Source organism: Mesoplodon bidens (genome assembly GCF_964165515.1).
Source record: "Mesoplodon bidens genome assembly, chromosome: 4".
In the NCBI taxonomy this organism is placed as follows: domain Eukaryota; kingdom Metazoa; phylum Chordata; class Mammalia; order Artiodactyla; family Ziphiidae; genus Mesoplodon; species Mesoplodon bidens.
Genome location: NC_138160.1, coordinates 133338961 through 133364499, shown reverse-complemented (window position 1 = coordinate 133364499; position 25539 = coordinate 133338961). Strand labels below are relative to the sequence as shown.

General features: G+C 38.6%; 1 protein-coding gene across 4 annotated transcripts in view; it reads right to left on the bottom strand.

Moving 5' to 3' along the window:
• Positions 1-2963: 2963 nt before the first annotated feature.
• Positions 2964-25539, bottom strand: part of MRPL22 (mitochondrial ribosomal protein L22) — a 44904-nt gene continuing 22328 nt past the window's right edge. For 2 of the 4 annotated variants that reach the window (XM_081233778.1, XM_081233781.1), the window contains 5 exons: positions 16294-16429; positions 12289-12354; positions 11412-11489; positions 9605-9674; positions 2964-3257 (listed from right to left, as the gene is read on the bottom strand). In XM_081233778.1, coding sequence (XP_081089904.1) covers positions 3046-3257; positions 9605-9674; positions 11412-11489; positions 12289-12354; positions 16294-16429 — 562 coding nt within the window. In that variant the 3' untranslated portion in view covers positions 2964-3045. Of the gene's footprint in view, positions 3258-9604; positions 9675-11411; positions 11490-12288; positions 12355-16293; positions 16430-17041; positions 17135-25539 lie in introns of all 4 variants that reach the window. The other 2 variants (XM_081233780.1, XM_081233779.1) reach the window with 2 other exon arrangements.

Below are 25539 nucleotides of genomic sequence, written 5' to 3'. Positions count from 1 at the left end.
ACCTGCAAGTGCTTGTTTAAAACAGATTTCTAGTGAATCAGAATCTCTTGGGCGAAACCCAGAAGTCTGCATTAATAAGCAAGCACCCCAAGTTCTTCCTCTACATACAAACGTTTGAGAAACACCGGACTAGGGCTGTGGACAGAGGGCCTACTGTCAATGAAAACACGTGTATCAACGAGAACCAGGTAGTGCTGAACACTCTTAACAATTTTCTGCTAACAAGAGGGAAGTGAGTGCCACCTACTGCCTTATTTTTATTTATTATTTGTTTATTTATTATCATTATTTATTTTTGGCTGCACTGGGTCTTCATTGCTGCACGTGGGCTTTCTCTAGTTGCAGTGAGCAGGGGCTACTATTCGTTGCAGCGCGTGGGCTTCTCACTGTGGTGGCTTCTCTTGTTGCAGAGCACAGGCTCCAGGCACACGAGCTTCTGTAGTTGTGGCATGCGGGCTCAGTAGTTGTGGCTCACGGAATCTAGAGCACAGGCTCAGTAGTCGTGGTGGTGCATGGTCTTAGTTCCTCCGCGGCCTATGGGATCTTCCCGGACCAGGGCTCAAACCCGTGTCCCCTGCACTGGCAGGCTGATTCTTAACCACTGTGCCACCAGGGAAGTCCTGTGCATTAATTTTGTATCCTGCAACCTTACCAATTCACTGATTAGTTCTAGTAGTTTTCTGGTGGCATCTTTAGGATTTTCTATGTATAGTATCATGTCATGGGCAAACAGTGACAGTTTTACTACTACTTCTCCAATTTGTATTCCTTTTGTTTCTTTTTCTTCTCTGACTGCTGTGGCTAGGACTTCCAATACTACGTTGAATAATAGTGGCAAGAGTGGACATCCTTGTCTTGCTCCTGATCTTAGAGGAAATGCTTTCAGTTTTTCACCATTGAGAATGATGTTTGCTGTGGGTTTGTCATATATGGCCTTTATTATGTTGAGGTAGGTTCCCTCTATGCCCACTTTCTGGAGAGTTTTATCATAAATTGGTGTTGAATTTTGTCAATAGCTTTTTCTGCATCAATTGAGATGACCACATGGTTTTTATCCTTTAATTTGTTAATATGGTGTATCACATTGATTGTTTTGCATATACTGAAGAATCCTTGCATCCCTGGGATAAATTCCACTTGATCATGGTGTATGATCCTTTTAATGTGTTGTTGGATTCTGTTTGCTAGTATTTTGTTGAGGATTTCTGCATCTATGTTCACCAGTGATATTGACCTATAATTTTCTTTTTTGTGATATCTTTGTCTGGTTTGGGTATCAGGGTGATGGTGGCCTTGTAAAACAAGTTTGGGAGTGTTCCTCCCTCTGCAAATTTTTGGAAGAGTTTGAGAAGGACAGGTGTTAACTCTTCTCTAAATATTTGATAGAATTGGCCTGTGAAGCCATCTGGTCCTAGACTTTTGTTTGTTGGAAGATTTTTAATTGAAGTTTCAATTTCATCACCTGTGATTGGTTTGTTTATATTTTCTAATTCTTCCTCATTCAGTCTTGGAAGGTTGTACTTTTCCAAGAATTTGTCCATTTCTTCCAGGTTGTCCATTTTATTGGCATAGAGTTGCTTGTAGTAGTCTCTTAGGATGCTTTGTATTTCTGCGGTGTCTGTTGTAACTTCTCCTTTTTCATTTCTAATTCTATTGATTTGCATCCTCTCCCTTTTTTTCTTCACGAGCCTGGCTAAAGGTTTATTCACTTTATCTTCTCAAAGAACCAGCTTTTAGTTTTATTGATCTTTGCTACTGTTTTCTTTGTTTCTATTTCATTTATTTCTGCTCTGATCTTTATGATATCTTTCCTCCTACTAACTTTGGGTTTTCTTTGTTCTTCTTCTTCCAGTTGCTTTAGTTGTAAGGTTACATTGTTTATTTGAGATCTTTCTTGTTTCTTGAGTTGAGCTTGAATTGCTATGAACTTCCCTCTTAGAACTGCTTTTGCTGCATCCCATAGGTTTTGGATCGTTGTGTTTTTGTTGTCATTTGTTTCTAGGTATTTTTTTATTTCCTCTTTGATTTCTTCAGTGATCTCTTGGTTATTTAGCAGTGCACTGTTTAGCCTCCATGTATTTGTGTTTTTTACTTTTTTTTTCCTGTACCTGATTTCTAATCTCACAGCGCTGTAGTCGGAAAAGATGCTTGATACGATTTCAATTTTCTTAAATTTTCCAAGGCTTGATTTGTGACCCAAGATGTGATCTATTCTGGAGAATGTTCCATGTGCACTTGAAAAAGAAAGTGTACTCTTCCGCTTTCAGGTGGAATGTCCTAAAAATATCAATTATTTTAGAATGCAAGGCTGAGACTGGTTCAATTCCTCTCTCCATAACTGAATGCACTCTGAAAAATGAATCAATCCTAAACGAGACAACCAAGCAATAGAAAGCATTGTTGGTAGGAGACATAAAAATAGTCATTATTTAAGTAAATAAAACTTTCTAAGTTAAATGGTTTTTGGAGTTTTAGATTAATATATCTAATAAACTCCTGTAATTTCAAGTTACTGCTAAAACAGTAAAGGAAAATATAATCCCTCATCCACTGGCCTATGCCAACAGTGAAAGGAAAAACTGAACTATAGAATGCCCTAAAATACTTCACTGAAACAATGTGCAGGGATGCTCCTGTCCACCACCCCCTCCCCCAGTTCCAGGAGAAAAATCAAGTGAAATATAATAAGGACAAGTTTTCTTATCCTGTAACTTTCTACTCAAGTCCAGTATCAAAAGTACCACCTGCAGGGCACAAGCTAGAAAGCTAACATTGCCTTCAAACATCACTCAAAAAAGCCTTCTGAATTACAGTCTGTCACTATGTTTAAAGGTGATTTCTCATTGCTAGTTGCAAATGCATAAAATATACCCAGAGGCTCAAGAGAGATGGGGAGAGCTTTATAAATATCCATATAAAACTAGCAGTTGTACTTTATATTTCAATAATTCAATGACAAATCATAAAAAGCATCTGTCTTTAATTTTTGTTGGTTTTAGGAAATAAATGGTAAAATATATACACTGTGGAGTCTTAATACCCCCATCATAGAGTGTGAATGATGGTCCGGTTGCGAAGCTCCTGGATATACTCTTTGGCGTGGGTGACTGCTGTCTTTGGTGCCTCAGGTGGAGGTGGAGGGCCTTCCACCAACTTCACAAAATAATGGCAAAAAACCTTCTCCATAATCCCAAAGCGACCTCTGCCATGGTATCGGATGCGTTTCAGGTACTGGCCTCGCCCTGAGGTGGACTGAGCTAGACAGAGAAGAAAAAGAAAATTATAGGAAACAACTATATCCACAAGATTACAGCTTGATCAGCTGAGCAATTTCTGCCCTTTCCTCAACTGGATTCTAAGACTACATAAGCTCACAGGCTGGCTAGAGCAGGTTTGTCTCAAGACAAGTATCTCCTGAGTCCTTCCTTACTAAGGACCAGGCTCTACTACAGGTGCTGGAGAAATAGGAGTGAACAAGAATAGCAAGGTCCCTGGCTCTGTGCAGTGCACACTCTAGAGGAGAAAGAGAGAAAATAAACATGATCATTTTAGTTAGTGACAAGTGCTACGAATAAAAGAAAACAGTGATGTGAAAGAGACTGATGGGGTGTTGGGAGGCAACTTCAGACTGGGGGGTGTCAAGAGGCATCCTTGAGGAAGAGACATTTGATCCAAGACCAGAATGAATCATTCATGCAAATATCTAGGGGCAAGGTGTTCCAAGAAGAGGGAACAGCAAGTGCAAAGGCCCAATGGTAGGAACATGCTTGGCTTGGTTCAGGAACAGAACCTGATGAAGCACAGTAAGCAAGGAAAAGAGTGATACAAACAAGGAGACAAGATCAGAGATGAAGGCAAGATTACACAGAGCCCTAGAGGCTGAGGGAAGACGTTCTGATTTTATTCTAACTGTATTATATTCTAACTGTTCCTTTGGAACCAATGATTCCCAAATGCTGTCCTCAGGCTACTACATCAAACTAACTTAGGGAACATATTTAAAATGCTGATGCTGAGATCCCATCTCTAGATACTCTATATTTGGGGTGGGCTTTGAAAATTAAATCCTGAGCAAACAACACTACGCCCCACCCCAAGCAATTCTGATTCACAGCCAGGCTTAGGAACTCCTGTATCACATCTGTCCCCTCATCTCCCCTCCCCGATTCAACATGTCAAAGTTTGACCCTGCAAAATTTGAAGAAACATTTTAAACAGTACAAGAAGAAATCTGTTCACCCACAGTAAATCAGGGTAGTAATTACCTTCTACTACCTTCTGAATTTACTTAGTCTTATGTTTTTAGTTAATTTAATAAGCCTTTTAAAAAGGCAAAATCTATAGCATATGTAGCAAATTAATTCACTTCAATACTCACCATTCTTTTACTGTGACAGAACTTTATATTACAGGGACCATATCAAAGTATGTGCTCCACAACCCTCTAACTACAAACCTCTCATGAAATAGTTTCAACAGAAGCACCCTAGCTTTGCCAAAGAGAAAGCTAAGGATGAAAGTGATTAAGAAAACTGCCTAAGGTCTCAGTGAGATAAGGAGAGAACTACTACCCTTTTATCAACTTCATCTACTGGCATTAAAGAAATGAATATAAGAAATTCCAAAGATGGGGGTGGGGGGCAGGTGGGTGAAATGGGTGAAGGGAGTCAAAAGGTACAAACTTCCAGTGATAAAATAAATAAGCCATGGGAATGTAATGTACAGCATGGTGACTATAGTCAATAATACCGTATTGCATATTTAAAAGTTGTTAAGAGAATAGATCTTAAAAGTTCTCATCACAAGAAAAAAAATTCTGTAACTATGTATGGTGACAGATGTTAACTAGACTTGTAATCACTTTGCAATACTGAATCATTCAGTTGTACACCTGAAATTAATATAATGCTATACATCAATTACACCTCAATAAAAAAATTTTTAAATTTTTCCAAAGAAAAAGCAGCATTACACAAATCACTTTATAATAAAGTACTACCAGGTGCCCTGAATCCACTTGTCAGGAGGAATCCTACAAACAAAAACAGTGACACTGGGAAGAGTGTAGAAACTTCTAAAAAGATTTTATAAACATGATAGCTAATTTTATCCAAAACTGCTACTCTACCCAATTTGAGCACCAATTTGCAAATACCCTGAGAATAAGGAAGTATCAAAACTAGCTAACTGTGCAGGACTACATAATCTATCAAAACACAATGATCAGCCCTATCAGGGTCTACGTTAACTACCATTTTCCTTCCATCTCTCCCAAAACACATAAGAGAAGACACTCAATACCTGCTAAATGCCAGTTATGATTTCCTCCTTAATCCACAAAATATCATCTGCTTACCTTTATGCATATAATGCTATCCCTTTTTTATGTCAAAACAAAAACATTAATTCTTCTGAAACACCAGGATTCTTTAACACTCTGGAATGGGAATACCCAACACAGCCACTCGGACATCTGAATGAAATCAGGGCTTAGAATATAAATTCCAAATTGGTTTTTTTTTTTTTTTTTTGGCCGCACCGCACGGCATGCGGGATCTTAGTTCCCTGACCAGGGATCAAACCCGTGGCCCCTGAATTGGAAGCGTGGAGTCGTTTCAGACTGCTTTAGTACGCAACCATTTCAATTAAATGAAACAATACATAGACGCCTACTTTCAGGTGAATCTGTTAAGAATGAAACATGGGTGAGGGTAGATCTAAAACTGCTGCCATTCATTCACCCAACATATAGAAATTCCAAGTTCCTGCTGGGTGTGAAGCTCCATCCTGGGCTCTAAGGATACAGCAGTGACCAAGATATCAAGCAGCCTTTCTGCTTGTCCCAGGCCCCACCCCTGGAGGCCTCCGAGCACAATTTCAAAACCAATGCTTAGAGTTAACAGTCTTAAAACACTGCCTTAATAACATAAATCTCTTACCCAAAAACTTCCTGTGGTTCCTCTTCAATACTGTTTTAACCAAATGCCACAGCTTGCCATGTTCAGCCCTCTGGAATCTAGGCCATGTTCACCTTTTCAATTTCATCTCCTCTAGGTCAAGCCTCTACTTCCTCTGCACTGTTCTACTCACTGTACCACGTACTTACTGCTCATCCCAACCTATGTGCCTTTGGCTTAACTGGTTACCTCACTTTGAAAATTTTTCCTCTTGTACACTCCTTCAGATCACAAAAGCGTATCTTTAAAAGCCAAAATTTTCTAGAAAATCTCCATGACTATTTTAACCTATAGTGACCTCCTCTTCTCTATTCCAACAATACCATTTACCTGTTACTCTTTTTGGTCCCAAACCATATGCTACCTTGTGTAAGTGTTCATGTTTCACCTGTAAAAGTTACTTCCTCAACAAAACTTACACTCCTCTTGTATTGTCCCCAAAGTTCATGCCCCATAAGGAACAGAAATGATTTTGAAATACAACTTGTGCTAATTAATATCATTTTTTCAATACAGATGTCTGGTAAATTTGCTCAAATTCTAAAATAAATTTCAAAGTTTTCCAAGTACATACAATACTAATAGTGTACATGGTTTTGTTCCAACTAGGGAGAACAATTTATGTATTCTTCCAAAGGGCTATTACTGTCAAAGAACAAAACTACTTGTGCTAAATGTTTTAAATTGCTATAAAAGATATACCATCACCTAACTGTGTGCGTGGTATACTCACTGAAGGCACTCAAATACTTTTTGAATGAAAGAAAAAACATAAAGACATCTCCAAAGTGGAAACAACCTTCTAAAGATAATGCCCAAGATAATGCTCTTCTAAAGATAATGCCCAGCAGGTACCATGTATTTAAAATATTGTCAATATTTCCTATTACTTGTATTTAGGTAAATACGAATCTTGACATTTTAACTTCAGAAACGCTCCCCCTTCCACCTTCATCATTCTTAGCCCAGAAAACTGATTTACAAAGTCAGTCATTCACTTTCCCTGAAGTGAAGTACTATAGATGCCATGAATCATGAAGCAGTGACATTTTATTAGTCCATGTCCAGTTGTTAAGGCCTGTTCACAGTGTCATTAGTCATCATTGTAAGTTTGAAAAGGAAATGAACTTTCAAAGTCTGTGGTCATGCAACACCAGGTATTAGCTTTAAACTGATGACAAGCATTTGAGGGAATTATCACATAATGAGAACGTATGCTACCAAAAAAGCAAGTCCCTTAAAATGCCTGTACTTACTTATTTCAGGGGACTGAAAGAGCTATTGCTGAGCCGAAACAGTAGCCAACAAGTAACTAGTCTTTCAAAGCTCTAAAAGAAGTCTATGGAATAAAATGTCTAGGCCTTTTCAAAGACTGTAAGAAGATAAATCCATTTCCCACATTTTATAGGTAAGAATGAATAGAACTTACCCAGGCCTCTCCCCTGGGGTTTCAGATTCAGTAAGTCTGTGGTGAGGCCTGGGAATCTGTATCTTTAATAAGAATCTCAGATGATTCTTACCAGGGAAGTTTAGCAAATACAGGGATAAAATGCCTGATGTGTCATGGTCAGATACTTCATCTTTCTGGGGGTACTCATCTCTTTTTCCTTCATAATGGAATTAGGCAACAAAATACTTAGCAAATGAGTTTTTAAAATCATAAGACAAATCCAAACTTATTAGCCCTACTTAAGAAAAGAGATTTTGACCCAGAACGATATGAAAGGGAGGTGTAGGAGGGGCAGAGGTTTTTCAGCAGAAATGTGCATAAAGAGACCAGTGCATTAAAGGACCATTCGCATGGGACTGGTTAAGTTGATTTTTGCTTAAAGGCAACATTGGACTTTGCTCCTTCATTTGGGAAGACAGGATTAAGCTCTTCACCCTCTCTCTCAACAGTACTACAACTGTTGAAACGGATTTAACACAAATTCCGTTTCACTTGCATCTGATTTCCATTATGAAATGTTGCCTATAAGCTAAGAATCCAATATTCCTATAAAATTAAACAAAATTAAATAAATTAGATTTCATATTCAGTCATGGAGCAGGAAAGGTCACCAAGAGGCTTTAAGCAAACGGTCTTGCTCTTCATTTCATCTCTTCCAATGATTCTGGGTCCTTTTAGCATTATTTATTCATGCTGCTCCCAGAAGAAAATGCTTATGATTAATTACTGTGGACTGCATCTTCTGAGTTGCCATTTGATTCCCTTCTGTATAAGAGTATAACTAGTTATACAAGATTCAGCTTTAGGGTTTCCCTGGTGGCGCAGTGGTTGAGAGTCCGCCTGCCAATGCAGGGGACATGGGTTTGTGCCCAGATCCGGGAGGATCCCACATGCCGCGGAGCGGCTGGGTCCGTGGGCCATGGCTGCTGAGCCTCCGCGTCCGGAGCCTGTGCTCCACAACGGGAGAGGCCACGACAGTGAGAGGCCCACATAACACGCAAAAAAAAAAAAAAAAAGAAAGAAAAAAGATTCATCTTTAAAATAAGATATTTCAGTTGAAAATCATAACTCATTTGAATTTCAGAAGTAGGTGTGGTTGCCAGCATCAATTCCAGGTGAGTTGAGGTAAGATATTAACTAAATCAGAATAAATATCTCCAGTAGAGCAGAAGTTATATGACAAAGTGCAATTTACACGTTTTCTTAAAATTCTAATTTTTGAAAAACTATAAGGCACAGCTACCTTCCCCCAGAATGATTCAGCCTTTTACCCTCCATTTGGAGAGTAGCAGTTCCCATATCTTGAGTTTAAAATATCTTTAGGTAAAACAGTCCTTATATGCAGGTTTGGCAGATTGAGAAAATTTTGCTTTGACATCAACATCTGTTTGATTACAAAACTGCTGAGGTTAGCAGTAACTGCAGTAACTCCAGCCACTGCTCTACTTTACTGTGGTGTTAGGGGAGCGGGGGGAGAGCTTTGTAATAACCATTGACCTCTTTCTAAAAGAAGAGCAGTATGAAGGTATGCTACCAAAAAATCCCTTACATTTGTACAGTGTACCAGGCTTCCCAAAACATTTTCACATACATTAATTTAATTTGATGTGGAACAAGAATACAAAGCTGAGATAATGCTTCAGGATGTAATAACAAAGGGAAACCAACACATCTGGGTCATCTGAGCCTTCGAAGGCCCCTTGGCTTTTATAATTCAACAGATTTTCCATTCTGGTAATTGGAAGACTAACTTATAGGATACCTTTATGGATGAGGCACCTGGCTTGGCACATTATAAATAAAGATTTTTTTAAGTCCACCTGTGATCCTTTATATATCTCCTTAGGGTTGACAAAGAATTCATTTTTTTAAAAATCAGTTACATTCTTCCATAGTTTCATTATGATTAAAGGACCACTCTATACATCATCCTAATATCCATTATTTAATAATTATCAGCAATAGGTTTCATGATCTTAGTCTCATTACGAACAGGTAACAATAAAGCAGTAAAGTTAGGACCATTTACAACTGACTAACATTAGCATGCTGAAGGCTGAAGAATAAGCTATTACCAGCAATTTTCACTGGCAAACACAGTCCAAAGTATTTAGATATCAAAGACTGTTATTAGATGAAGAACTTGGCATCACTGTTGGAAGCCATTTTCCAAAGCTAAGAATATTAAAGATCTTACCTATATATAAATTGGATCTGAATTCCACATTGTGGTCTCTCACTGCCATATCTTGTGCTTCTAAGAGAACCTTAAATAAGGAAAAGAAAGGCATTCATATGGCTGACCTGAACTAAAACAGACTTAAATTTCTCATTTCTTATTGTTATCTCTGTGACTGCTAATCACATGCCTTCCTATTGCAGTCAATTTTAAAAAGAGAATATCAAATTATAACAGTACTAAGGAAAAGGGATACAACAAGCTTTCCTTCCTCAGACAAGAATTGCAAATGCAAAGAACACAGTCCATCCTGCTAAGTTTTAAATGGAATGTGTAAGCTGTAAAGGAGGAGATAACAACACTTGCAGCAGTACCCTTGGTAATGGGCATTATGACTTTGAGTCATAGACTTGTCAAAAAGTTCAAGAAGCTCAAGGGCTAAATCTTATTGAAAATTCTTAAACTTTAGATCCAGAATAACCATTAACAACATCAGACAAGTAGAGAAAATTATACTTGAAAATTTCCTTTAAGAATTATTAAATTTGGGACTTCCCTGGTGGCGCAGTGGTTGGGAATCCGCCTGCCAATGCAGGGGACACGGGTTCAAGCCCTGGTCTGGGAAGATCCCACATGTCGTGAAGCAACGAAGCCCGTGGGCCATAACTACTGAGCCTGAGCTCTAGAGCCCACGAGCCACAACTACTGAGCCCATGTGCCACAACTCCTGAAGCCCACGCACCCAGACCCCATGCTCTGCAACAAGAGAAGCCACCGCAATGAGAAGCCTGTGCACCGCAACGAAGAGTAGTCCCTGCTCACTGCAACTAGAGAAAGCCAGTGCACAGCAGGGAAGACCCAATGCAGCCAAAGATAAATAAATAAATTTATTTTTTTAAAAAAAGAATTATTAAATTTATACTCAAAGGATATTTTGAATTAACTTCCTCCAGAACACATTTTTTTTAAATAGGACAATTGTTGTCAGAAATAACAGAAATCAGATCTTTTCCTCCTTTAAAGATGAAGAATGTAGTACAAAGCTGGATACACAACAGATACTTAGTAACTGCATTCTGAATGGAAATAAATACACGCATTACAATAGAGCCTCTTAGAAGTCTGAATCCAACCACCTCAAATATTCACCCACTAAAAGATCTGACTTTATATGAAAATTAACTGAACTATAGGAAATAATGCTAATATCCCCACATGTCCTCAACTCAGCTTTTTGAAACAAAAACACTCATGTGCCTAGAATGAGTCAGCACAAATATCAACAGTCACGTGCACCTAGTGAATCAGCTACATTTAGAGCTAGAAGTGTCTTTAGAGATCAGCCAATCCAACCCCACCTAGTTTACAAGTGAGAAAAATGGAACCAGACAAGTGTCTTGCCCAAAATCAGGACAGAAACTGTCAGAGAAAAGATAAGACTCCAACTCCCCTGAGTCCCAGCCCAGTGCTCTTTCCACTCAACTAGTTATAAAATCCCAAGCTCTCAGTTGTGGAACTGACAAAAAAAAAAAATCTTTTAAAAAATTTATCAAGCCCCCAATCATTAAAAATAAGATGTATCACTTCACTTCACAGACAGACCATAAAATATAAATCACTATCTGGTGCAAATAAAAGCATCTCAGGAAAAAAAAAATACTTAAAGCACAGAACATTCCTAAGGTATAAGGACATTAATAAAACTGAGTCCCCTAAATCTGTATTATATAAACTATGCATTTACACTAGTGAATTCAGGATTTAGGCAAAGCTTACTCACACCTGCAAGCCAACTATTCGCTCCCTCCCACCAATCTTAGTTTACCTCTTTAATTATCTGGGCCCCTTTTTTGTCACTGAATTCCAACTGAGCCAGAGCCTGGTCAATGGACATTCCTTGTATCTAGAATTAAAGGGTAACAGACAAGAGAAAATAAACAAATTAGTTTACAAAGTCAGCATTCCCTTTTCAGTGAAAAGTAAAAGTCTTACATAATCCAAATAACTTCTAAAATTAGCTGACTAATTACATGTTTATTACATCTCAATAAAAGTGGGGGAAAACTTTTTTCATTAATAAAAATAGCTAACTAAATGCAGGCAAAAGAGAAGAAAACAAGTTTGAGAAGGGATGCCACCACCCTCTGTAGGTCAAAATCAAACTTAAAATTTTTAACCACTAAACCTGGATTATAATGGTTTCAATAATAATAAGAGAGCAGATATGACAGAGAAAGATCACAGGTTGGCAAGGATCACAGTAGGCACTAAAGGCATCTCCTTCTCCTATAGAAGAAATGTATTACATGTGTATTTGCTGCTTTTGTCTTCTCTCGTATATAAATTTCATTTTCAAGGTAAAAAACTTAAAAATGCAACAGTTTTGAAATAGGTTGAATCAACTTTTACAGATACGTAAGTTTACTTCCTGGATTCTCTAACTATAGCCAGGTTCTTGATGCCTTTCTTCTAAAGTATCTATGTATCCAACATGATTTAGTTTGTCAGGAGGTAAAAATTAAGCAAAATCACCAATCTCTGAACTATCACTTTTGGATTACCGACGAAATGTCTAAAAATGTAATTATATTCCTCACTTTTTGGAAAAAACAGGGCAAGTTTTTTTGCTTTTTTCAAATCCTGGGGTAAAATTTGTAGCTCCTTTCCCTATGTATTATATGGTAATAGTCATTTTAGCTTACCAATTTTGCCAAATACCACATCTTGTCTTTGCTGTACTTTATTTGTCTTCGACAATGGTAGATTTCCTTACAAACAGGAAAAAAAATTAAACAAGTTTATCAAAATGACAGTAAAACACTGTTAATAAAGTTTTTACTTTCTATGCTTAATGAAAACGCTGCCATAAGAAATAAAAACATCATTAAGAATTTGGAAGTCTACCCTGTGGCGCAGTGGTTAAGAATCCGCCTGCCAATGCAGGGGACACGGATTCGAGCCCCGGTCCAGGAAGATCCCACATGCCATGGAGCAACTAAGCCCGCGAGCCACAACTACTGAGCCCGTGTGCCACAACTACTGAAGCCCGTGCACCTAGAGCCTGTGCTCCACAACAAGAGAAGCCACTGCAATGAGAAGCCCACGCACCTAGAGCCCATGCCCCGCAACAAGAGAAGCCACTGCGATGAGAAGCCTGCGCACTACATCAAAGAGTAGCCCCCGTTCACTGCAACTAGAGAAAGCCCATGTGCAGCAACGAAGACCCAAGGTAGCCAAAAATAAATAAATAAATGTATTTATTAAAAAAAAAAAGAATTTGGAGACCCTTTTTCCCTATACAAAGTTATATTTTTCCAAATTCTCACTATGTTATAAAGATTACTAAGGGAAAAACAAACTGTAAAATGGCTAGTTTGTGACAAAATTTGCAACGCTTCTATACAGAGGAATAGTAAAAGACTTAAACTAAAGTATTTTGAAAACATTTAGCTGGCTAAAAGAACAGAAGAAAAGGTACAAAAAGGTTTCTTGTTAGTGAGGAGAACAATGGCAAAATGGACAAAGTAACTATTTTCATAAGGAAACCAATATTGTAAGTGTTCGTTTGGTCAAGAACACAGGTTCTAGAATCCGACTACCTGGGTTTGAATCCCAGCTCTACCATTTACCAGCTACAGAACCCAAGCTACTTAACTTCTCTCTGCTTCAGTTTCTTTTTCTTTAAAATGAAGATAATAGTACCTAACACATAAAACTATAATAAGGATTAAATAAAGTTACCTATATAAAGTAAGTACTTTACAGTGTCTAGCACATGGTAAGATCTTAGTTAATGTTAGCTTTTATTATCTTGTATTTATAGTGGTAGGTATATCCTACTGAATTTTTTAATCAATCATCCATTAAACAATTTATAGTTCACAAAGCACTTTTCAAGCCCATTATTTTATATGATCTAACTCTATGAGTTGGGAGAAAAAACATTTTATAAACCTTTTACAAAATGAAAATCAGAGAAATCAAGTGACTTGTCCAAGATAGCAAAGTTTGTAAGCTAGTGCCACCCAGGGAAGTATGTGAAGGGCTTAATACAATGTCTGGCAGGTGTATCTTTAAAGTTCCCCTCATGACTCTAAAACCCACATTCTTCCTACTATTATACCATAATGCCACTTAAAAAAAATTAGAAAACATTTTTCAAGGCAAATAAAAGCAGAGAAACCTCAAAACTTTCTAACATTCTGACTCCTGCCAGAAGTTTACAAATGCCTTAGGATTTACTCATTGCCCCATCTACTATTATTTAACTACATATTCCAAATGCTGAAGATCAGACTGAGATAGAATAGTAAATATTATCTGGCCTTCTTCTAAATAAGAGATAAAACTAATTTTTAAAATGTTTGCAGGTAGCGGATTGGAAAGCCTAAGGGACACTGCAAATAAAGGCACAGTGTATCAACTATGTGGCTAGGTGAGCAAATTATTCCCTGTTAATAAGCAAGGTGTTTATAGACAGCATTAATAATTTAGTCATAACAGGTATAACTGTCACACCAAAATCAATTTACCAAATACTATTTAAAATCAGAAAATGTTAAGGTATTTTCCAAAAGTCTTAATTTGTCCCAGAAAAGGATTACTCCCTCAAACAAAATCTGTGCAAAATAGAGAATTAAATTAGGTTTCTCCAAAGTGTCTATATAAAATCTAACCAAATGTCTTCACACAGGCACTTATAGAAGTATATATGATGCAAAAGTTAATCAAAATAGTTTCAGTAAATTACAATATATAACAAATGATTTAATTGACATTGTTCTTCATTTGCTAGAGTTAGGTAGATGATCTACTGTTAACTATTTGAATTTTGCTATTTAGGATGTATCCTGAAGTGTGTTTAACATCCAAAAAGACTGGTACTTACAAAATACAAAACTTTGCTTTAGATTCTGGACCTGACAAATACTATTATGATTTCTTTATTTCCAGTTAAAGCCAAGTCCAAAGAGCTCAAGTAAGAAGTAAAGAAAGCTCATTAATTATAGAAAGTATATATTTTTTTTAATTTTTACTTTATTTTTGGTTGCATTGGGTCCTTGTTGCTGTGCGTGGGCTTTCTCTAGTTGCGGCGAGAGGGGGCTACTCTTCGTTGTGGTGTGCAGGCTTCTCATTGCGGTGGCTTCTCTTGTTGCAGAGCACAGGCTCTAGGCCTGTAGTTGAGGCGCATTGGATTAGTTCCTCCACGGCATGGGGGATCTTCCCAGACCAGGGCTTGAACCCATCTCCCCTGCATTGGCAGGTGGATTCTTAACCACTGTGCCACCAGGGAAGTCCCTAGAAAATATTTTATTTATGATATTTGTACAAATGTGTAAATTTTTGTAAATTTTGGTTAATTACAAAATGGAGTCAATGCTTAATAGCACAGATTCTATGACAAATCAAACTTTTAAGCTCTGATGGCATAATAAAATATGAAAGCTAACAACTCATTTGTTTAAGCTATTAAGATCTCTTTTTCTTCTTAGTTCCCAATCAGGTAGAAGGTCTTTAAATCAATAAATTAACTCCCCTAAATGAGAAAAAAAAAAAACCCATAAAACTGTACTAATTCAGATTAATATCTAGATAGCAGCTGAATTTTAATAAAATGCACGCCATCAAGTTCATATAAAAACTAAGCAAGTGGGCTTCCCTGGTGGCGCAGTGGTTGAGAGTCCGCCTGCCGATGCAGGGGACACGGGTTCGTGCCCCGGTCTGGGAAGATCCCACATGCCGCGGAGCGGCTGGGTCCGTGTGCCATGGCCGCTGAGCCTGCGCATCCGGAGCCTGTGCTCCGCAACGGGAGAGGCCACAGCAGTGAGAAGCCTGCGTACCACAGAAAAAAAAAAAAAAAAAAAAAAAAACCTAAGCAAGTGACATTACTTAGATTATATTGATTATCCAGTAGCCTTAAATCCCAAAGGACCTTAAAAGATGTTTGCTAAACTGAATGATTTATAATTAACACAGTAATTCTACTTCTAAAGTACTTACCACAGTTCATTTTCTTAAGGATTCAAATGTTCCCACCTTGTTTATGCTATTATTACTCACTTATTAAACTTTTTAACAGATGTGTATGTATCCCACAGAAAATTCATATTAAGCTAGAAATTTGTCTTTTATTTCAGACTAGAGCAATGTCTAGCAATTTGGAGAGGGCAAAGGGATTCTGAGCAACTAAAGATAAGTTAAAGTCTGAAAGGAATAAGGTATCTCTGGAAGGAATCCAATAATTAAATTCAAACCTTAGGTTCAAAGGTTTGTAAATTACAAAAAAAAAAAAAGGAAGAAAAACCTCACAACCAAGTGTGTCTATACTCAAGTATAAAACATTGGAAAATCATGCATATGATTTAAATATTGGCCAATGGCTTAAGCCATTCTTGCCAACCCCTCGTGCTCCATTATCAAGCCTCTTGGAATCAAAAATCAGTCGAAACATCTCAAGCTATTAGCTCAGTTTTAGAGTTAAGGTTCCTATCTAGGAGGTTAAGTCAAGGCAAATAAGTAAAACAAAGACAATCATTTTAACTACAAAAAAGATAAATCTAGAACATTTTCTGTACCAATTAAAGGATCAAGCAAATTCCTGTATAATTTTTTTCTTTTCTTAACATGGAATAATAAATCACTGCTAGCTACATAAGAGCAAGAGTGCTTTATCAAAATCAAGAGATTAGTTCTACCCACAAACTTACAGCTGGTCTCCGAGGTTCTCCAGGCAGTTGTGGAGGATAAACAATTTTATTCTTCTTCTCCCACTTTCGAGATATTTCAAGAGAAGCACTTGTGTGAATATGTGATTGGGGTAAAACGCTGTGAGATGAAAAAAGCCTGTAAAGCAACAGACATTTAGAATCTTTTCCAAAGCTTATCTATCTTCTGAACCACATCAGCTCCATTTTGATGGAAACTATTTAAGGATCACGAGTGGAGACATCTAGACATATTTGTTAACAAAGAATCGAGATTACATAAAATACCACAAAGAGCTAGTAGTTTACTGAAGGCTAAGAAGAGTGAAAAGTCAGTAACTCATGTAAGTCAAATAATAAACAGATAATAACCCAAGATTTTAATTGAGGTATAGCTGGTGTACAACATGATGTAAGTTTCAGGTGTACAGCATAGCAAGTCACAGTTTTTAAAGGTTACATTCATTCACAGTTATTATAAAAGTTTGGCTATGTTCCCTGTGTTGTACAGTATATCCTTGGAGCTTATGTATTTTATACATAGTAGCTTGTACCTCTTAACCTTCTACTCCTGTTTTGCCCCTCACCCCTTCCCTCTTCCCACTGGTAACCATCAGCTTGTTCTCTACATTTCTGTTTCTTTTTTGTTATATACACCAGTTTATTTTATACTTTAGATTCTACATATAAGTGATATCATACAGTATTTGTCTTTCTCCGTCTGACTTATTTCACTAAGCAGAATACCAACCCAAGTCCATCCACGATGTTGCGAATGGCAGAATTTCATTCCTTTCTATGGTGGTCAATGACTATTGATTCTCTACTGTAAGTCATCTCAGTCCTAAAATAGATTTAAAGACACAGAGGATCTCTGACATGATCTGTGGAATTCCTCAACTTTGTTGAATAATCAAGACAAATAACATCACTTTATAATCTCTAAGAAATTAATGCATAAAGGTGGCTTCATTCGCCTCCTGATGTAAAAAGACACCACCCACCATCCATGAAGTAGTCTTTCTGCAAAAACAAACTCGAATTAATCAAGCCTCTAGATTCAATGCAGAAAATACAGAGACAGGGAAATCTGTTAAACAACACAAAGGGGATGCACTCAGCAAAATCCAAGCTGTACAAAACTCTACAAGACGAACAGCCCATTTTCTTCAACAAATAAATTACAAGGAGAAAAAAAAAGAGCTGAATAAAGAACCTACAGATTACGAGAATTAACAAAAGTCAGTTAATGGGTGGACTTTTAAAAAAAATTTTATTCAATGTATTTAAACTAAAAAACAAACAAAAAACCCCAATTCACCCATTTCTCTCACCCCCAACCCACTGCCTCTTGCAATCACCAATCTGTTCTCCGTACCTATGAGCCTGGTTTGGTTTTTGTTTTGTTTTGATTTTTAGATTCCACATACAAGAAATATCAAATGGTATTAGTGTTTCTCTGCCTGACTTATTTCACTTAACATAATACCCTCAAGGTCCATCCTTATTGTCACAAGTGGCAAGATTTCATTCTTTTTTACAGCTGATTAATATTCCTCTGTGTTTGTGTGTGTGGTGAGTGTGTGTGTGTTTATATATTTACATATATTTACAATTTCTTTAACTACTCATCCACTGATGGAAACTTAGGTTGTTTCCATACCTTGGCTATTGTAATGTAGCAATGGACATGAGTGTGCATATATCTCTCCAGATTAGTGTTTTTGTTCTTTTCAGAAGTGGAATTGCTAGATCACATGGTAGTTCATTTTTAGTTTTTTGAGGAACCTCCATACTGTTTTCCACAGTGGCTGCACCAATTTACATTCCCACCAACAGTGCACAACAGTCCCTTTTCTGCACATCCCTGCCAACACTTCTTATTTCCTATTTTTTTGATAATAGCCATTCTAACAGGTGTGAGGTGGTATCTCATTGTGGTCTGGATTTGCATTTCTCTGATGATTAATGATATGGAGTATCTTTTCATGTACCTATTGGTCAATGGCATGTCTTCTTGGCAAAATAGCTATTCAGATCTTCTCGTTTTTTAATTTGATTGTTTGGGGGTTTTTTGCTATTTACTTGTATGACTTTGTTGTATATTTTGGACATTAGCCCTTTATCAGATATATGACTTACAATTATTTTCTCCCATTCAGTAGGCTGCCTTTTCATTTTGTTGATGGTTTCCTGTGCTATGCAAAAGATTTTTAGTTTAATTAGGTCTTACTTGTTTACTTTTGCTTTTGCTTTTGGTGTCAGATTCAAAAAATCATTGCCAAGACCTATGTCAAGGAGCTTACTGCCTGCTTTCTTCTAGGAGTTTTATGGTTTCAGGTCTTACATTCAAGTCTTTAACCTATTTAGAGTTAATTTTGGAGTATGGGGTAGGATAGGATCAAATTTCATTCTTTGGCATGTGGCTGTCCAATTTTCCAAATACCATCTGTTAAAGAGACTGCCCTTTCCCCAACGTGTATTCTTGCTCTACTGTCATAAGTTAATTGACAACATATGTGTGGGATTATTTCTGGGCTCTATATTCTGTTCCACTGATCTATGTGTCTGATTTTATACCAATATCATACTGTTTTAATTACTATACCTTTGTAATAATAGTTTGAAATCAGGTAGCATGATGCCTCCAGCTTTGTTTTTCTTTAAGATTGCTTTGGCTATTGAGGTCTTTGGAGGTTCTACACAAGTTTTAAGCCTGTTTGTTCAGGCTTCCCTGTTGGCACAGTGGTTATGAATCTGCCTGCCAATGCAGGGGACATGGGTTCAAGGCCTGGTCTGGTAAGATCCCACATGCTGCAGGGCAACTAAGCCTCTGTGCCACAACTACTGAGCCGGTGTGCAACAAATACTGAAGCCCGTGCACCTAGAGCCTGTGCTCCGCAACAAGAGAAGCCACTGTAATGAGAAGCCCGCGCACTGCAATGAAGACCCAACGCGGCCAATAAATAAATAAAATTAAAAAAACACAAAACACTTTGTTCCATTTCTGTGAAAAATGCCATTGAAATTTTGATAGGAATTGCACTGAATGTGTAGATTGCTTTGAGTGGTATGGTCATTTTAACAATACTAATTCTTCCAATCCATGAACACAAAATATCTTTGCATTTATTTCTATCTTCTTCAATTTCTTTCATTAATGTCTTGTAGTTTTTAATATACAAGTCTTTCATCTCCTTGGTTAAATGTATTCCTAGGTATTCTATTCTTTTTGATGCAATTGTAAATGGGTTATTTGATTAATTTACCTATCTGACAGTTCATTATTAGTATAAAGAAACAAAAGATTTTTGTTTGATTTTGTATCTCACAACTTTACTGAATTTGTTTATTAGTTTTAATAGTTTTTTGGAGTCTTTAGGGTTTTCTTATCGTGTCACCTGTAAATAGTGATAGTTTTACTTCTTCCTTTCCAATCTGGATACCTTTTATCTCTTTTTCTTGTCTAATTTCTGCAGCTAGAACTTCCAATACCATGTTGAATAAAAGTGGCGAGAGTGTACATCGTCGTCTTTGTTCCTGACCTTAGAGGAAACGTTTTCAGCCTTTCACCATTGAGTATGATGTTAGCTGTGGACTTGTCATATATGGCCTTTATTATGTTGAGGTATGTTCACTCAATACCTGCTTTGTTGAGAGTTTTTATCAAAAATGGATGTTGAATTTTGTCAAATGCTTTTCCTGCATGTCAATATTGAGATGATCATATGATTTTTATCCTTCATTGTGTTAACGTGGTGAATTGCACTGACTGGTTTGCAGATGTTGAACCATCCTTACATTTTTGGAATACAGCCCACTTGATCACGATGTATGATTCTTTTAATGTATTGGTGAATTCAGTTTGCTAAGAATTTGTTGAGGATTTTGCATACATGCTCATCAGGGATACTGCCTGTAACTTTTTGTGTGTGGCACCCTTGTCTGGTTTTGGTATCAGGAAAATGCTGGCCTCATAAAGTATGTTTGGAAGAATTCTACCCTCTTCTATCTTTTGGGAGAGTTTGAGAAAGACTGATTTTAATTCTTCTTTTAATGTTTGGTAGAATTCACCAGGGAAGCCATCTGGTCCTGGACTTTTGTTTGTTAGATGGCTTTTAATTATTCATTCAATCTCCTTGCTAGTGATCAGTCTGCTCAGATTTTCTATTTCATCATGACTCAGTCTTAGTAGGTTATATGTTTCTAGGAATTTCTCCATTTCTTCTAGGTTGTCCAATCTGTTGGCATATAATTATTCGTAGTAGTCTCTTAAGATCCTTTGTATTTCTGTGGTATCACTGTCACACTCCTCTTTCATTTCTGATTTTATTTATTAGAGTCCTCTCTCTTTTTTCTTGTTGAGTCTAGCTAAAGGTTTGTCAGGTTTGGGGTTTCTTTTCTTTTTTTAATCTTTTCAAAGAATCAGCTCTTAGTTTTATTGATCTTTTCTATTGTGTTTTTAGTCTCTAGTTCATTTACTTCTGCTCTAACCTTTGTTATTTCCTTCCTTCTACTAACCTTGGACTTCATTTCTTCTTCTAGTTCCTTGAGGTGTACAGTTAGGCTGTTTCTTCAGACTTTTCTTATTTCTTGAGGTAGACATTTATTGCTGTGAACTTCCCTCTTAGAACTGCTCTTGCTGCACTGCATAAATTCTGCTATGTTACATTTCCATTTTCCTTTTCCTCAAGGTATTTTTTTATTTCTTCTTTGACCCACTGGTTATTCAGTAGCATACTGTTTAATCTCCTGAACTCACATCCTCCTACAGACACACTGAGTCTACAGCTACATGTGGAACAACTTCCTCTTAAAAAAAACTAAAGGCTGGCTGGGTAACAACTACGTATCAGGCAAACAAGAAGAAAATGACATCAAAGCAGGTAGGAAAGGTTGGCTCACAATCCTGTCATAAACCCCACCCCCAGTATGGCAACCCACACCTGGGAGGGAACTCAAAACCCAGAGCTTCTCCCTGAGAAACAAAGGGTTCAAACCCCACATCAGGAACTGCAACTTTTAAGACACGCACTTCAGATGAACCCCCAAAACACCTAATTTTGAAAAACAATTGAGCTCATGGCCTGAGACCCACAAGATGGAGACAATCAGAGAAACACCTCTTAAAGAGTCACGCTCAGAAACTCACCTGCCCCAATGCCCAGCTCAGGGGCAGCTGATTGCACCCATACGTAAAGTAAAGGAGGCTCACCTGCTTACAGTAAAACCTCAGGCTTGGGGGACTTCCCTGGTGGCACAGTGGGTAAGACTCCACGCTCCCAATGCAGGGGGCCTGGGTTCGATACCTGGTCAGGGAACTAGACCACACATGTGTGCCACAACTAAGAGTTCACATGCCACAACTAAGGAACCCGTGCGCCACAACTAAGGAGCTGGCAAGCCACAACTAAGGAGCCCTGGAGCCGCAATTAAGGAGCCCAGCAGCCACAACTAAGGAGCCCACGTGCTGCAACTAAGGAGCTAGTGAGCCACAACTAAGGAGCCCACAAGGAGCAACTAAAGAGCCCGCCTGCCACAACTAAGACCCTGTGCAACCAAATAAATAAATAAATATTTTAAAAAAAGAAAAAAAAACCCTCAACCTGGGGACTTCCCTGGCAGTCCAGTGGTTAGGACTCCACACTCTCACTGCTGAGGGCCCAGGTTCAATCCCTGGTCGGGGAACTAAGATCCCACAAGCCATGTGGCACGGCCCAAAGCAAACAAACAAACAAACAAAAAAACACCTCAGCCTGTGGATCAGGCATCCAATTTAACACACACATTTAGGAGCCTGCTGGAACACTCACTGTACAGGGATGGAGACTAGTGGACGTCATCTTTGCCCTCTCCCTTTGCCGTGTTCCCTGCATTGGCAGGCAGATTCTTAACCACTGCGCCACCAGGGAAGAAGTCCCTAGGCGGTAACTCTTTATTGCCTGGCTCTGGAGGTCTGGGGAGCTTGCGCTCCTGGTCACATGGGACTGTAATAATAGGTGTCACCCAGAAAAGAGTTCATAACCCTGTTTGACACCATGATTTTTATGACTGCTCCTAGGGGACACTTCTACATCGCCTGACTCTGGTGACCAGTAGGGCTTACGCTTGTGGGCCCCCTAGGACTGTAACCAACAGAGAAAGAGTTCCTAAACAGCTGCCATCCCCAGGGCACAGCAAGAGGCAATAGACCTTTGAGGTCTGTCTTTCTGTGAAGGAGGCCTATTAGCTAATCATCACGACTGTGGCCTGGGAGGCTTCTAATTAAACAACATATGGAGGGGCTGACTGTAATCCTTTATACACGGCTGGTGCAGTATCTGCGGCTGACATCCAGAGGATGCCCATCACCTGGCCCTGATGGCCAAAGGGGCTTGTGTTCTGGGGTCTCATGGGACTGTGGCAATTAGGGAGGGATGGTTCTTGGCAGGCTACCATCCTCAGGAGACTGTGCAGACAGCAGACCAAGGCACACTCCCCATTCTTTCTGTGAAGGAGGCCACTCTGCCTGTCCTGGAGCTTTTGACTGAGTGGCAGGCCTCAAGTCTGGCACACATTTGGTGGCCTATGGAGCTGCTCTCAACAATGCAGGCTGTAGACCCCATCTTGGTGCTCTTTCTCTGCCTTGCTCCAGCTCACCAGTATCTCCCAAAAAAGAAGCTTATACACTCATCTGGACAGTGTATCCTGATTTTTGCAACTGCTGCCCAGGGGACAGATCATGTGGCTCTGGGGGCCAGCAGGGCTTACATTTGTGGCCCCCCAGAACTGAATATATCTGCATACTTATAAAGCTGCTGCCTGAGGGTCTAGCTTCCAGTCCGACTGAATCTAAGTGTTGAAATCCTCCTCTTTGGGACACTGTCTATTCTTGGCACATCCTCAACTACTGGGAGCTACTAATAACATAACAGGATGCTTGGACAAGCACAAAAGTTTGAGAGATGACCAAAAGCTGGGGCAGGGTTGAATAAAAAGTTTTATCTCTTACATGAGGCCACTCCTTCAAGACTGGGAGAAGTGGTTGTTTCTTCTACTGTATAGAAACCAACACAGAGAGTCAAGCAAAATAAAGAAACAGAGGAATATGTTCCAATTCAGTTAACAAGATAAAACCTCAGAAAAATATCTTAATGAAACAGAGATAAGTAATTTACCTGATAAAGAGTTCAAAGTAATGGTCATAAAGATGCTCACCAAACTGGGAAGACAAATGGATGAACACAGCGAAATCTTCAACAAAGAGATGAAAAATATAAGAAAATACCAAACAGAAGTCACAGAGCTTAAGAATATAATAACTAAACTGAAAAATACACTAGAAGTGTTCAACAGCAGACTGGATAAAGCAGAAGAAAGAATCAGTCAACTTGAAGAAAAGGCAGTGGAACTCACCCAAGCAGAGCAGCAAAAAGAAAAAGAATGAAAAAATTTGACTATAGCTTAAGAGACTTATGGGGCAATATCAAACAGACTAACATTTGCATTACAGGGCTTCCAGAAAGAGAAAGAAAAGGGCAGAAATCTTACTTGAAGAAATAATGGCTGGGGAATTCCCTGGCGGTCCAGTGGTTGGGACTCCATGCTATCACTGCCAAGGGCCAGAGTTCGATCCCTGGTCAGGGAACTAAGATCCCGCATGGCCAAAATAAATAAATAAGTAAATAAATAAATTACTAACCCTCTACTCTACCATTAAAACTCCTCTTAAGAATGGACTTGAGGACATGGGGTGGGAGGGGGAAGCTGGGGTGAAGTGAGAGTGGCATGGACATCTATCCACCACCGAATGGAAAATAGTTAGCTAGTGGGAAGCAGCCGCAAAGCAGTGAGGTCAGCTCAGTGCTCCGCGGATGACCTAGAGGGGTGGGATAGGGAGGGTGGGAGGGCGGCTCAAGAGGGAGGGGATATGGGGACATATGTATGCATATGGCTGATTCACTTTGATGTACAACAGAAACTAACACAGTATTGTGAAGCAATTAGACTCTAATAAGACCTATTTAAAAAAAAAAAAGGGCTTCCCTGGTGGCGCAGTGGTTGAGAGTCCGCCTGCCGATGCAGGGGACGCGGGTTCGTGCCCCGGTCTGGGAGGATCCCACGTGCCGCGGAGCGGCTGGGCCCGTGAGCCATGGCTGGTGAGCCTGCGCGTCCGGAGCCTGTGCTTCGCAACGGGAGAGGCCACAACAATGAAAGGCCCACATACCGCAGCAAAAAAAAAAAAAAAAAAAAAAAACTCCTCTTAAAAAAAAAAAAAAAAGAGAGAGAAAAAGAAATAATGGCCGAAAACTTCCCTGACTTGGGGAAGGAAACAGACATTCAGATCTAGGAAGCCCAGAAAGTTCCAAGTAAGATGAACCCAAAGAGACCCACACCAAGATACAGTATAATTAAAATGTCAAAAGTTAGACAAAGAATATTAAAAGCAGCAAAAAAAAAAAACCAAACAGAAAGTCTTGTTACATACAAGGGAACCCCCATGAGCCTATCCACAGATTTTTCAGCACAAATTTTGCAGGCCAGAAGGGAGTGGCATAAATCATTCAAAGTGCTGAAAGAAAAAAAACTTCCAACCAAGAATACTCTACCTGCAAAGTTATTCAGAATTGAAGGAGAAAGACAGTCTTCCAGACAAGCAAAAGCTTAAAAGTGTTCCTCACTACTAAACTGACCTAACAAGAAATAAGAAATGTTAAAAAGACTTCTTTAAGTGTGGACTACTATAATCTTAAAAGTACAAAAGTTATTTAACCATTGGAAATTTGAACATTAACTGGACATTTGATATTTTTTAATAATATACATGGTGAAATATTTATGGATGAAATACTATACTATCTAGGATTTGTTTCAAAATATGATGGGGAAGAGCAGGGGCTCTAGATAAAACAAGAAAACAAGATAGGCTATGAGTTAATAATTGTTGGAGTTGGGTGATGGGTTCATGAGGGTTCATCATACTGTCTACTTTTGTTTACATCTGGATATAGCCAAATAACAACAAACTCTGGTGTTTCCCTACTGCTCAGAATATAGTCTAAACTCCTTAACAAGACACAGAAGGCCTTCCACAATCTAACACCAGCCTGGCCATCTCAGCTTATTCACCTTAAAACCTAACCACACAAACATTCATTGTTCCCTGAACAAGCCACATTCTTTCATATCTTTACACGTTTGCTCATGTTGTTTTCTCCTCCCTTATTATCTCCTAAATGAAATGCTTGTCCTGTTTTAAGTCCCAGCTCA